General features: G+C 57.4%; 1 protein-coding gene across 2 annotated transcripts in view; it reads right to left on the bottom strand.

Annotated features, from left to right (window-relative positions):
• Positions 1–6546: 6546 nt before the first annotated feature.
• The window catches only part of STK40 (serine/threonine kinase 40), a 40299-nt gene continuing 33085 nt past the window's right edge, over positions 6547–13760 (bottom strand). For both annotated transcript variants that reach the window (XM_036255746.1, XM_036255748.1), the window contains exons 8-11: positions 10828–10972; positions 10567–10686; positions 10071–10155; positions 6547–8834 (exon numbers count right to left, since the gene is read on the bottom strand). In XM_036255746.1, the coding sequence (XP_036111639.1) occupies positions 8616–8834; positions 10071–10155; positions 10567–10686; positions 10828–10972 (569 nt within the window). In that variant the 3' untranslated portion in view covers positions 6547–8615. The remainder of the gene's footprint in view (positions 8835–10070; positions 10156–10566; positions 10687–10827; positions 10973–13760) is intronic.

Raw genomic sequence — 13760 nt, 5'->3', positions numbered from 1 at the left:
GCACCACAGTGCGTGGCAAAAATGCCTTTCCGTTCTGGCTAAACCTGCCTGTGCACATGCATTTCCACATGGGCTCAGGGCTCATGCATGCAATGTGTAGCGATCAGTGTGTGGGCCCGGGGCTTCTTCCTGCCCAGACTCCCAGCCCCCGCTTGTGGGGCCCCCCTTCCTGTGCTGGGGCTGGGGTGAGGGGGAGGCCTTCTTGGCGGGAGTCTTAGAGAGGAGGAGGGAAGGAAGCGGGGAGAGGAAATTGCAGACATAGCTGAAGGTGCTGCCTGAGGCCTGTGGGCCAGTGACACCCCCCTCTCTGTCCAGGCCAGAGACCCCCATTCCAAGTCCTGAGACTGGGTTCAATCAGAGGACAGATCCAGATGGAGAAAGGACTAGGACTGGCTCCTCTGGGGGTGGGAAAGGGATTCCTGGGGTCTTTATGGTTGTTTAGTCTGTTTTGTAAGCATGTGCCACTATTTCTGCCCATATCTGTATATTTGTCTTGTCTATTTTCGTGTTGTATCTGCTTGAGCATTTTTGTGGGGGTGGGCATGTCTGTGTATATATCCATACAGCCACCAGTCAACAAATGCTAACCGAGCACCCTAGTAATGGGGGTTCAGCAGTGAACAGGACAGACACAAATCTTTGTCCTCATGGAGCTGACACTAAGGTGGACAGATGGACAATACACAAGGAAGAGAATCTTGGGGCTGCTGAGTGCTCAGGGGATGATGGAATAGGGAACTGGGATGGAGAACACCTGGGCAGCTCTCCAGGGGGATGTCAGAGGTAAGAGCTGGATCCTGAGGGGGAGCAGCCATGCCAGGACCTGGGGCTGAGTGCCAGGCAGGAAGGAGGGCGAGGGCCCTGAAGTAGAACATCCTCGGGCAGCTCTCCCAGGGGCAGAGAGGTGTGAGGGGGTGATGGGGTGATCAGGAAGAGGCCCTGGGCCCTGTAGAGGGGCTTAGATGTGAGTGTCATGGGGAGCTCCTGGAGTTTTAATCAGGAGAGTGTCAGGGTTCGATGATGATGATGATGACGCACTTTGGAGAGATCCCTATAGGGGCTCAGTGTGGGGTGGGCCCCGCAGGGCGAGAATGGAAGCAGGGCTCTGAGCAGGCTGGCGGCTTCCAGGCCGGCAGTGGCAGAGGGCTTGGACCCGAACGGGCTGTGGAAGAGGTGAGGCAGGATCGGGTTTGGGCAGTGTTCTGAAGGGAGTGTCAACAGGACTTCCTGCGTGGGATGTGGATGGAGAGAAAGAGGGGTACAGGACAGCAGCTCGGTATTGGGCCTGGACACCTGAGGAAAGCTGAGGTGGGGAGCAGATTTTGGGCAGTTTGATGGATCTGAGGTGTCAGACAGGCAGGAGGAGCTCTGAACAGTCTGGGCTGGAAATGTGTTTGCAAGTCCTCAACACCCAAGATGGATTGAACACCCCGGGAGTGGGTGAGATGGCCCAGGGGGCAGGGAGAGACAGGAGCCTGAAGCCGAAGCCCTGGGAGCTCCAACACTGAGGGGTCCCGTGGAGGAGGAGTCAGCAGGAGAGACGGAAGGAAGGTCTGGCCAGGACCCAGGTGCCATCGGCCATGTTACATTGGGCTGAGAGATAAAGGTGGGGGCAGAATCTGACCCCTGGCTAGGATATCGGTGGGTTTCCATGGTTGTAGCAACATGCTGAATGCCTGCCATCGTGTGAAGATTAGTGAATTTTGGCTGTGCTTGTGTGACCGACCCTGGGTGTCGGGGATGTGTCCTTGCTTCCGTGGGTGGCAGCTGTGAGATTTTGGATATGTTTGTGTTAAGCTGTTTCCCTGTGTCCCTGTGCTCTGCAGATCTCTGGGTATCATTATCTACAGACAAAGGTGTGTCTGGGTTGGTGTGTGACATGTGTTTGGAGTGGGTCAACCCCAGTGAAGCAGGTGGCCATGCTGGAGCAGAGTGGGGGTTGAGATGGTTGCTGGTCCCTTCAGAGAGGGACATACAGAAGAAAGATGCGTGTGGCCAAGCCAGACCAGACAGAAGTGGCCGCCTTGCCCTGGAGGGTTGAAGAAGTTGTGGGCTGCTCCGAGAGGCCCTGGGGGAGATGCCCAAAGCCTTTGGCCCATGTGGCCATCTGCACAGTCCACGTGTCCTCCTGACCACCTGCCTGTCTGTTTTTCTGCCTGCCTCTCCCTGCGGGCTGGCCCATCTGTAGGTCTGCCCAGCCACCTGTTTTCCCGGTGTGCTGAGGGGGATCTCTGCATACCTGCCACCCGCCTGCCTGGCCCGCATCCCCTCTATCCGCCTGCTGCTTTTCCTCCCTGTCTGTTGACCTATTACCGACCTGCTGCCTGGCCACCCGCACACTTGTTGGCCACCCCTCTGCCCTCTTGTCTATGAGACTAGAGAATTGTCACCTTGGGAGTGATCCTAAGATGAAACACGGGAAAGGGAGGTCTGATGGAAGGTGAGGGGGCTGAGAGATCCAGAGCCTCTGGGTGGGGCTTGGGGGGCTGGCACACTAGGGCCTAATGCAAAGCCCACTCCTCCCTTTGCCAGCAGCCAAGCTGGGGTCTGGCCCCAGCCACTCTGTTCCTGACACTGAGGCCTCACCCCACTGCGGGTGTGTGTGTGTGTGTGTGTGTGTGTGTGTGAGAGAGAGAGAGAGAGAGAGAGAGAGAGAGAGAGGCTGTCTAGTTCTTGGATGGAGGAAAGAAGGGGACTCATTCAAGGACTTTTAAGAACAGCGCACCCTCTGAATGCCTCCCCAGCACCAGGGACATCTGCTGGGAAGAGGGCAATGTGGGTCTGCAAAATGAATGATAGCTATGGCTATCACCCTGGCCAGTTTGGCTCAGTGGTCAGAGCATTGGCCCGCAGACCAAAGGGTCTTGGGTTTGATTCCCAGTGAAGGGCATGTATCTGGGTTGCAGGTTCGATCCCCAACCCTGGTCAGGGCGCAAGTGGGAGGCAACCAATCAATGTGTCTCTCTCACATCGATGTTTTTCTCTTTCTCTTTCTCTCGCCCCTCTCCCTCCCTCCCTCCCACTAAGAATCAATGGAAAAAATATCCTTGGGTGAGGATTAACAAGAACAAAAAATAGTAATGTCTACTGAGCACCCTCCTGGTACCCGACTAACTGCTATGCTGCCTCAACCCCTCAAGTCCTCCCAGTAACCACGAAGTTTGTAGGTTGACTCCCATTTTACAGATGAGGAAAGTGAGGTCCAGAGAGGTTAAGTAACATATGTGCAGTCACATGGATGTAAAGGGTGGGGCCTGAATTTGAACTTCAGAGCCCGTGCTCCCAGCCAGTTTCCACAGGTCACGGTTCTCCACCCCGTCAGACCCAAAGCTGACTCTTTGTATTGCTCCTTTTATACTCCTGAATGAAATGTATGGCTAATATACCCACCTCCACATCTAATTTAAAACATACACACAGCCCTGGCCGGTTTGGCTCGGCGGTTGGAGTGTCAGCCTGCAGACCAGAGCGTCCCAGGTTCGGTTCCCGCTAGGGGCATGTACCAAAAAAAAAAAAAATTAAAAAAAAAATAAATAAAACATACACACATATACTTATATATGTCATAATATAAAAAAAATAGCCCGCCCAGCCAGTGTGGCTCAGTGGTTGAGCGTCGTCGACCCATGCACCAAGAGGTCGCCGGCTCGATTCAGGGTCAGGGCACATGCCCAGGTTGGGGGTCCAATCCCCAGTGGGGGGCATGCAGGAGGCGGCCAATCAATGTTCTCTCTCATCGATGTTTCTATCTATGTCTCCCTCTCCCTTCCTCTCTCTCTAAAATCAATAAAGAAAAAAAATTGAAAAAAGAACTAGCCCTGGCTGGTGTGGCTCAGTTGGTTGGAATGTTGTCCCGTACACCAGAAGGTGATGAGTTCAAGCCCTGGTTGGGGCACGTGCGGAAGGCAACTGATCGGTGTTTCTCTCTCTCCCTCCCTTTCTCTCTCTAAGATCAACTGAAAACAAAAGGGTGAGGATGCGGATTTGTGAAGGGACCAGCTGCGGGAAGCCGCGGCTGTGTGTGCAGCTTGACGCTGGGTACCGGCGGTGTTGGTGCCTGGAACAATGAAGAACTCCTGGTAACATTCTGAACCAAACAAAGTACAAATGTCCTCCACTTTGCACAGCTGCACTCCCAAGAATTCAGTGCACATGTGTATACACAAGTCTTTTGTGTTTATGTGTAAAGTGCAGTTAGATTCTTGGCTCTGGTGATTATAAACAAGGTTTTGCCCGTGTGGTGCAGGAGGTGGTATCTGCCTCCCCTGTGGGGTTGTCTGGAGTCTCTGGTTCCCGCCCTCTAAATGCCAGCAGCACCCCCCAGTCATTGTGGCGACCAGCCCCCAAACTCCCTACCCCACATGGACACTGAAAAGATTCCTGTCCTTTGGACAACATTCGAGTGGGGGAGACAGATGTGATCACTGGTCAAACAGATGATACAGTGTTAGGCTGTGATGAGCACAGTGAAGAAGAATAAAGCAGGGGAGGGGTTAGAGAAGACCTGGCCTCCGTGGTCAGGGAAGGCCTCCTTGAGGAGGTGGCATTTTGAGCAGAGGGGAGTGGGGGAGTGTGGGAGGGAAACATGCAAATATCTGGGGGAAGAGTCTTCCAGAGAACAGCCAATGAAAGACCTGGTGGAAGCTGTGCTCGGCTTGTCAGGAGCAGCCAGGTGGCCCATGTGGCTGGCACAGCGCGGGAGGGCCGAGAAGTTAGACGGAGGCCAGGTCAGAGCCTTTTGGTGTAGCGCTTTCTAAGCCCCAGACAGGTCTCTAGATGTTGTCCTGCGCGGGGCAGAAGCCGCCAGAGGGGTGTAAGCAGGAGAGGGCAATAATCCGACTTTCAAAGTGTGGCTGGGCTCGCCGAACAGGGAGGCCAGGAAGTGGGAGAATGGGGCTCAGACCTCAGGGGACCATGAGAAGTGGCCCACAGGACACGGGGTGTGGGAGAGGGAGAGATGAAACTGCAGCTGCCGGCTCGGGAGCCTGGACAGCTCAGCCGTGGAGACACCACTGCCTCACATCCTTTCCCACGTCAAGTGGCTGGGCAGCCCACTGGCTTCTCCCGGAGACCGCACCCGCAGGACGGTCAACGGATAGAAACTTCTCATTTCTTGTTTCACTTCTCAGGAGCATAGGCGGCTGTTGGTCCCATGCACCTTTCTGGTCCTTTCCCCTTCCTTTGCTTCAGGGACTCATAATAAAAACTGGTGGAGAGCCCGGGCCAGTTTGGCTCAACGGTTAGAGCATCGGCCTGTGGACCAGAGAGTTGCGGGTTCGATTCCAGTCAAGGGCACGTACCTCAGTTGCGGTTCAGTCCCCAGATCGATGTATCTCACATCGGTGTTTCTCCCCACCCCACTTTCTGTCTGAAAATAAATGGAAAAATATCCTCTGGTGAGGATTAAATAAAAAAGCTAACTGGTGGAGAGCGATCTAAAAAGTTTTGCTCAATAAACCCACCATTCCGGCGGGCGAGCTGCACGGGGTTCTAGGTGCTGAGGATACAAGAGTGAAACCGACCCTGCAGGCAGCTTGCTGTCTGGGTCTTGCTGACCATGAGCCTGACACGTGCACATGCTGAGGAGACGCAGGGCGCAGCGCAGAGGCTGAGCATGTGGCGTCCGGTGCAGGAGGGAGGCTGACAATGGAGCCGAGGCCCAGGCGGCAGCTGCAGCAGCCGGAGTGGCAGTGCTGGGCTGGAGTGAGGGTCCCTTCTGGTGGCGCATCCAGGATAGCTCGATAGAGAAGATATGGGCCAGATGAAATGGGCAAGATTTCTATCAACTTGGGGGTGGACAGGAAGATGGGGAGCCACTTGGATGCTGGGATGAGGGACCTGGGGGTCTGCTCTGAAGTATTTGCAGAGAACGAGGGCCTCTCAGATCTTGGAGAGGTGCCATCCCCTCTGGCTGTGTGGACACTTGACTGGGAAGGGCCTCCGGCACGGATCCCTCTTCCTTTTGTGACCTGGGCCTGTGGGGTTCCTGAACAGTCAGTCCGCCTGGGCCTGCCGTGTGCCTGGGAAGGGGCCTGACTCCCTCTAGCTCCATTGCTCCGACGCTCAGTCTGCAATGTCTAAATTTAAGCAAAGGAAGGAAGGAAAGGAGAAAGGAAGGAAGCCCCTCGGCTTCCTACGGAGGGGAGGGAAGAAGCGGGTGATTCAGGAAAGGGCCTGGCCTGGCCCTTATTACCCCAGCTGCCCCGGATGGGCCTGTGGGCACATGGGCCGTCTGGCTCAGGTCTCCTCACCCCAGATGGGGGTTTGGCCAGGAGAGAGGATCACTACTGTGCATGCAGCAGCCGCAGCCGCTCTGGGACACCTTCCTGAACGGGTCCGGGCACTTGGGGGCAGGCTGGACCAGCGGGTCTGGGAGAATGCTGGGTAGTCCGGCCCCTCCCCCACCAAGGCAGTGATGGCGTGTGGCCAGCTGGCTGCCCAGGTAGGGGCGCGATCCAGTGCACCCCTGGTCTGCCCTGCCTGGCTGGCTGGAGGGAGACATGGAGAGTCGCAGGAGAGGAGGGCAAGAACGGCAGACACACGGGCCACGGTGGCTCCAGATCGGAAGTTTTATTGCTGACATGCAGGAAGAGTCCCCACGTAGTACAAAAATATGTCTTTATACAAATGTTTTTGTGACTTTTTCTGTTTTGTTTTGTTTCTTTACAATTGGACTTCTCTCAGCGTGTGACAGTCAGTGAGGGCAGACCCAACCTCCTCTCCTTTGCTTTGCTAGAAATGTAGTCAGACACATGGGCTGACCTTGGAAGGGACCTACCTCTGTCTGACAGGGCTTTGCAGATCTGGAGGATATTGCTTTGAACAGGAGGAGAAAGACCACACGTGGCAAGCAGGCCCGGAGGGTCCGGGCAGACTGCTGGGCAAGGGGCACAGCTGAGCCCCACAGGAGGGCAGTCACAGGGCTGGACTGCATTTCTACTCCCTTAGGAGACTTCTTTTGAAATAAATATAGAAAAGAGGGCATCCCCCGACCCCAAAGCATGACACCCTGGCTCTCAGCGGCCGGACAGCTGACAGGCAGAGCTTGGTGCTCAAGGGGAGTAAGTGCTGGGCTCAGGCGGGCTCCCTCAGACCCACTGAGGCAGAGGCATGAGGCGCCCAAGTGCTGGGGTGGGGGATGGGGAGGAAGGGGCATGGGTGGCCCTGCTACTGCTGGCAAGAGGTGGCCCCATTTTTTCCAGATGGGGAAACTGAGGCACAAGGAGGTTTGGGAACTTGCCCAAGTCACTCACAGTGAGTCAGCTTTTGGGGAGGGGGCAGCTCACACTGGGAAACAAGGTCACACAGACCTCGGTCACCTTCCCACTGGAGAGCAAGGACAGGCAGGAGGCCTAGGGCCCAGGGCTGCCTGGAGGGGAACACTTGGCCTTTCCAAGGGGTCTGGTGGGGAGGCTGGGGAAGGTCTTCGCTTGGCACTGGGCAGGGCCAAGTCCAGTGAGGGAGTGTGGTGGGGGGCATTCTGGTGAGAACAGCATTTCTGGCAAGACGGGCATCCACTTCAAAATCTCGGCTCAAAAAAGGGCAGTAGGGCTGTTCTCGAGCCAGACAGGGCCCCCCAGTTCCCACAATTCTTCCCAAGAGCCCTGCAGCCCCATGGAGGACCTGGCTGGAGTCTTCTGGGAGAGACACCACATCTACTATGAGGAAGGGCAGGAGGGTGATGCCCGCGTGCTCTGAGCGGAGCAGGCGCGGGGAGAGGGCGTGCAAGCAGGGCCCCTGGCCGCAGCCCAGAGCACCCGTCCCAGCCCAGCCGCCAGACACCTCTTCCACATCTCCCGCGTCACCGCGCTGAGTGGTGGGGAAGGAAACCGGGGTTAATGCGTGTACAGCACCTCAGAGAAGCTACCGAGATGGGAGAAAGAGAACCAAACCGAGAGAGGCCTCCCCATCACCAGAAGCAAGGAGGGACCGGTGGGCTGGAGGTGGAGAGGGGCCGGCAAGAAGGGGCTTCTGAGCCTGGGGTGAGGAGGGGCCCATCTGTGGGCTGTGGGTGCCCTGCTGTCTAGCCAGGCTAGGGGCAGGGAGTGGCCATGGGCCAAGCCACCTGGTGATGGGAGAGAAGTTGGTTTCAGTATAAAAATAAATATATTTGAATTCCACTTAAGATGAGGTGAAGGTTTTCCAAAGCTTAGACTGAGGGGCTTGGGGTCGGGAGGGGAGGAGACTGACCACGGGAGGGCTGGGAGGCAGTGCAGTGGGCATCGTTCTGAGCCAGCGGCCAGCTGCACGTTCAGCTTATCTGGACTGTGGGGAGCAGCTGCCCGGGGCAGGCCCTGGGTGGGCTCCCTCCTCCTCCCTCTCCTCAGCCCAGAGACAGCATGGTTAAAGAGACAGAGGTAGATTAAAACGTCATGATTAAAAGCAGATTAGTTATCTAGGCTTTTCAGATAAAAAAAACCAAACAATCAAGCAATCATTCCAAAAGGTAGCTTTGTGGTACCTCTGCTGACCCCATGTGTGACCTGGGCTGTCCCTGGCCATCTCTGTGGCAGCCTGGGGGAGAGTTCAGCACTCCAGGGCCCAGCCCCAAAGCAGGGTGTCAGCTGGGGGCTGGGAAGAGGTGCGGGTGGTGCTGGCACCCCTGCCTGAGGCTGCTATTTCCGCAGACAGCGCTGCGCCAGGATGGCGGCGTCCAAGGGGTTCATGGGCTGCGCGTCGTGGCCCAGCCGGCGCACCAGGGGCGCGCTGCCGAACTGTCGCTTGGGCACCCAGCTCCGGGCCTCGTGCAGGGAGCTCTTCTCCTCGGCCAGCAGCAGCTGCTGCCGCATGTAGTTCTCAAACTCGTACTGGGAGCACTCCTCTGTCACCTTGGCCTGCGCGGCACCCAGGGAGAGAGCAGGGGCGAGGGTGTTAGATCGCCTGGCTCCAGAGACTCCCTCCCTCTGACACCCTGGGACCCGGCTAGCTGGTGGCAGTGTGTGGGTTCCTGAAGCCTCAACCGCCCTGGACCCGGCCTTGCTAGCCACCCCGGATGTCACTCCAGCTGAAGCAGGCCTGGTGGGGAGCCGGATCCCTCCCTTCCTTTCTCCCTGACCTCGGGGAGGTCAGATGACCCCTGAAGCCTTGCTCCCTTGCCTGTGAAGTGGAGCAGTGACTCCCCTCAGAGAGGGTACCGAGAGCCCTGGGCTGGGGCGCTCAGCACTTGGGCAGCCCGGGAGCAGCCCAGGCAGACAGTGACACTGAGTGGTAGGTCCCTGTGGTCCGCAGCAGAGGGGAGCAGGGCTTGGAATCGAACTTGGGTTCAAGGCTGAGCTCCGTCACTTCCGAGCTGTGACTTTGGGGAGCATCTTTCACCTCTCTGAGCCTCAGCCTCTGCTTGTGGAACGAGGGCAGGGACAGACCACACGGGACCGAAGGAGATGTGCTGGGGTGGCCATTCCTTGGGGGCCAGCTGCTGAACAGTCCCGGGATGAGTGGGAGCTGGGGGTGGGGCCTGGGACCCTCTTCTCAAGAGCCAGGCTGTGGAACTCCGGGGTGGGCCAGAGAGAGGAGAGCCGGCATCGCTCCCCAGGGCCTGGCTGCACTCTGCCCTCCAGGGGGCACACTAAGATCACCCAGGAGCTGTCTGCCTGTGTCCAGGTCTTTGCCCTCACCGTGGGCCCAACACTTTCTCCAGTGCGGGCAACAGGGGAAAAGAGAAAACTGGGAGAAAATGAATCATCTGGAAAATGAAAAGCAGGAAGGTTGAGAGAGAACCCTGTGAGTCAGAGGGGCAGAGAAATGTGACTGTTTAAAGGGCCAACATGTGGCAGAGAGCTTGGGCAGGAAGAGGAAGCTGAGAGGGGGCCAGGCTGGGCCACTGTGGGGCTTCCCTGCCACCTCAGCTGCCCTCTCTCAGGCCACAGAACTGCCCCGAGCCGGACACAGGCAGGCCCAGGCAGCACAGGGTGGGGGCCCAGGTCTCCCTTTCCCACTCTGAATGCTGGGGACAAAGCTGAGGAGGCCCTGCAGCCTGCTGGGAGCTGCCACTTCTGCCCCGGCCCCGCCTGCCTGTCCTGGAGGCTGGTCCCTCAGGACCTGGGTAACGGCCTGTCTGCCTCCCGACTCACCTCCTGGGAGCTGTCTGCACTGCTCACTTGGTCGTCGATGTCAGGAACGACTTGCAAGGGCCCGCTCAGAGACGACAGGGACTGCCTGCGGGGCAGTCAGGTCAGGTTGGCTCCAGGTAGGCCCAGCCCCTGCTCCCCACAAAGGCCAGGTCCCCGCTGCCCTAAGGCACACTGGACTCCACAGACCTGGGTTGGGTCCCAGCTCAACCCCTTCCTGATAGGATCAACTCTGCTTCTCCAAGCCTCAGTTTTCTCATCCAATTATGGGGCCAATTTCTACCTCCCAAGCTGTGTAAGAGCTCAGTGAGATAATGCCCCCATTACGGGCATCGACTGGCAGGATGGCAGGTGCCAGACCCTGAGTGCTGCTGGGGCCCTTCAATCCTGCCCCCGGGGAGAATCTGGACATCGCCTCTGCCCGACAGAGCAATAGGCACAACCTCAGGCTTCTTTTCTGGTAGGACGGCAGAACCCAGCCCCGGGCCAGCCCACCTACCATGATGCGATGATGGCACTGAGGGCTTCTAGGACGTCGGCAGCCGCCAGGCGCTGCTGGGGGTCAAGGACCAGCAGTTTCCGGATGAGACACACGGTGCTCTCAGAAACCCGCCCATCCCTGGAGCAGGAGGAAGAGGGTGAGGGCTCAGGTGGGTGGGCTGGTGCTGGGTCTTGGACCCAGGACGCCCAGCCTCACTGTGTTGAGGGCCCTTTAGCCTCCACAGCTGGCCTCCCCCGTTCCCAAGGAGGCAGGACTCACTCCGGGATGGTGTACTCCGCGGCCTTGATCTTGCGGAAGAGCTCCTGCGGGACGCTGTCGTAGAAGGGGAACTGGCCGTACAGCATGGTGAAGAGCACCACGCCCAGGGCCCACATGTCGCTCGGCTTGCCCCTGTACGGCCGGCCTGCAGGCAGAGATACACGCACACTTAACACAGGGGAGGGACAGAGAATGGCTCTGGGACTCCCTCTGTTTACCAGCTACTTGCCTGAAATCTTATCCAGGGGACCCCCTCCACCCTACCCCCGGTCCTCCCAGAGCAGGCCACCCGGCTCAGTCCTGGGAGCTTTTACCCTGCTGGTCCCACCCCTGCTCTTCAGGCTGATCCTGCTCATGCACTGGAGACCCAGCACCTCCGCGGGCATGCCTCCTGCCTCCTCTTCAAAGCACTACCCTGCTCTGCCAGGCAGAGAGCTCTGGGCGCTGGGCCTGCTCCCCAGCAGAGGGCTCAGAGCAGGTGGCCAAGGTGCGTGTGCAACAAACAGCTATTCGGCTCTGGACAAGTCAGCCACACCCCCACCACGAACCTCAAGAACCTCAATTCCCGATTCCCTGGTAGCATTTAGCACAACCTGTAAGGATCCTTTGTCTGTCTGTTTATCCCCGGAAGGCACGTTTTCACAGGTACCTCTCGGCTTTGCTCCCCGCTGGGCCCAGTGCCCAGCATGGCTCTCACTTGCTAAGCGAATGACTACCCAGTTGAGTAAACTCTGAGCTAGCACTGGAAGACACACTCTCATCTCATGAAATCTCTACCATATCTCTGAGTTAGGTATTTTCCGTTTTTCCAAAGAGTAAACTGAGGCCCAGGGAGCTAATCTGGTCAGGGTCCCAGGGCTGATGGAAAAGCCCTGCTCTCCCCGTTGTCAGGAGAGCCAACCACCCAGCATCAGCAGCAGAGCTCTGCCCAGGCGCGAGCTGCTGCCTGACCTGCTCACAAGTAGTCTCGGGAATAGCGCCAGCCCTCCGAAAGCCCCTGCAGGCCCAGCCCCGGGACAGTGCCCTGCCTGGCACACCAGCAGGCTCTGCAGCGCTGGATCCTGGAACACCACTCAGCTCTCCACGGTGTGGAAGAGACACTGCTGGGCACCAGGCACCCTGGACACTGTCCTCTGGGTCCCAAAGCCTCCTGGGTGGCTGAAGATGCCTTTGGGGAAGAAGATGCTGGTTCCCAAGGGCTCACCAGGCCCACTGAAGGTCAAGCAGCTTAAGGGGGTGGTACTGTGCACGAAGGATCTGTTTCAGGCTTTGGCCTGCGCCTCCAGAAGGTACCATGGACCCTTCTCAGAGCCTGTTACTTCACCTCTAAATAGGGATGAGACGCTGACCTCACGGGGTTGCTGTGGCTGGCACGGCAGGCAGCTGTGCGGAGATCAGACCCTGCTCCACCAAGTGGGTAACTATCCAACACAGAGTCCACTGGGCCAACGCAGCTCTGTGTGGCTCCACCAAGGGCACAGCTTCTCCTGCAGCAGCGGGAAGGCCCCCACCAAGATGCCCGAGAGTCCATCTCACGGCCAAGGAGGGAGGGGCACCGTGCCGGTCAGGCCGGCCCACGCAGAAGGGTCGGGGTCTTCTCCCTGACCTGGGCCGGCGAACAGCCGGCTGCCTCCAGCAGACAAGCTCCCATAGGGGCTCTAAGTGTCAGGGTCCTTCCTGAGCTCTGGCTTCTGAGGAAACACTGAACTTCAAGCTTTCCTTTAGCAATGCCGATGCCAGCTAATGTTTACTGAGCCAGACACCGGGTTAAGGCCTTACCTAACCCCACAGGGGCCTAATGAAGGAGAGGCTGTCATCATCCCGGTTTTATAGATGAGGAAATGGAGGTCCAGAGAAGTCAGCACCACTGCCCAGGTCACACTAGTCACCAGACCTCACTCTGCGGCACGGCCATGGCTGCCCTCACACAGCTCCACGTAGTTACAGACCCTGGGGACAACCCTGAGACCGCCACATGGGAGGGGTGGGAGCTGATACAAGCCCTTGGTCCCCTAAGGGATCAGGATGGAGAGACCCAATTTGGTAAAGGACGAGCGGGAAAAAGGAAGCCTATGGTGCAGCAGGAGCCCGGGCTTGGGCAGGAGGCAGCCCTGGGATCCAGCCTCCGAGGCTACTGTTAGCTGTGACTTTGGACAAGAGATTTGATCTCTCTGAGCCTCGGTTTTCTCATCTGTAAAAAAGGAACTCTGAATATTTACCTTATAAGGCAGCTGCATGATTTTAAACAGGTAATGCATGTCATACTCAGCACAGTGTCTGGTACTTAGAAATATGAATGGTGGTTAATAACAACGCCATTGCCTTACTTATTTGTGCATTACCTGTGTCAGCCCTACTGGAAAGTCAGCTCACCATCTACAGAGGCAGGGATGCTCGTCTGCCGGTTACCGCTGTATCCAAAGTGTCTACCACAGAACCTGCACATGGTAGGCCCTTGCCAGGTAAATGCCAGCAGAATGAATGAATGAATGAACAAAGGGAGTGATGTCTCCTACATGCAAATCTCATCGTGGCACCCTCAGTGAAGACCTGTTCAATGGCTTCCTTTTGCACTCGAAATAAAGGAATTTTATTGCGAAATTTCGCAATAAGGCCTCCATAGGCCTTTTGTGGTCTGGCCCCTGCCCACCTCTCTGGCCCTGAACCAGGCTCACTTTCTGAGCAGCAGCCACAGGGGCCTTTGGTGGGTTCTCCTCAAATGTGTTCTGCGTCTGCCTAGTCACACTCCTCAGTGATTCCCACATATCCTGACCACCTCAGCTCAAATGTCACTTCTCCGGGGAAGTCCTTCAAGTGCCCTTACCTACACTCACAGAGATCTTTCCTGCTGAGCACTAATCTCGGAGGGTAATTAATCATGCACTGGTGTGGCGAAGGCTGTCGTCTTCCTCATGGGACCCGGAGCACAGTGC

This window comes from Molossus molossus, unplaced genomic scaffold, assembly GCF_014108415.1.
Source record: "Molossus molossus isolate mMolMol1 unplaced genomic scaffold, mMolMol1.p scaffold_m16_p_12, whole genome shotgun sequence".
Taxonomy (NCBI): Eukaryota; Metazoa; Chordata; class Mammalia; order Chiroptera; family Molossidae; genus Molossus; species Molossus molossus.
The sequence above is the reverse complement of the archived record's forward strand: the minus strand, read 5'-3'. Positions and strand labels throughout refer to the sequence as shown.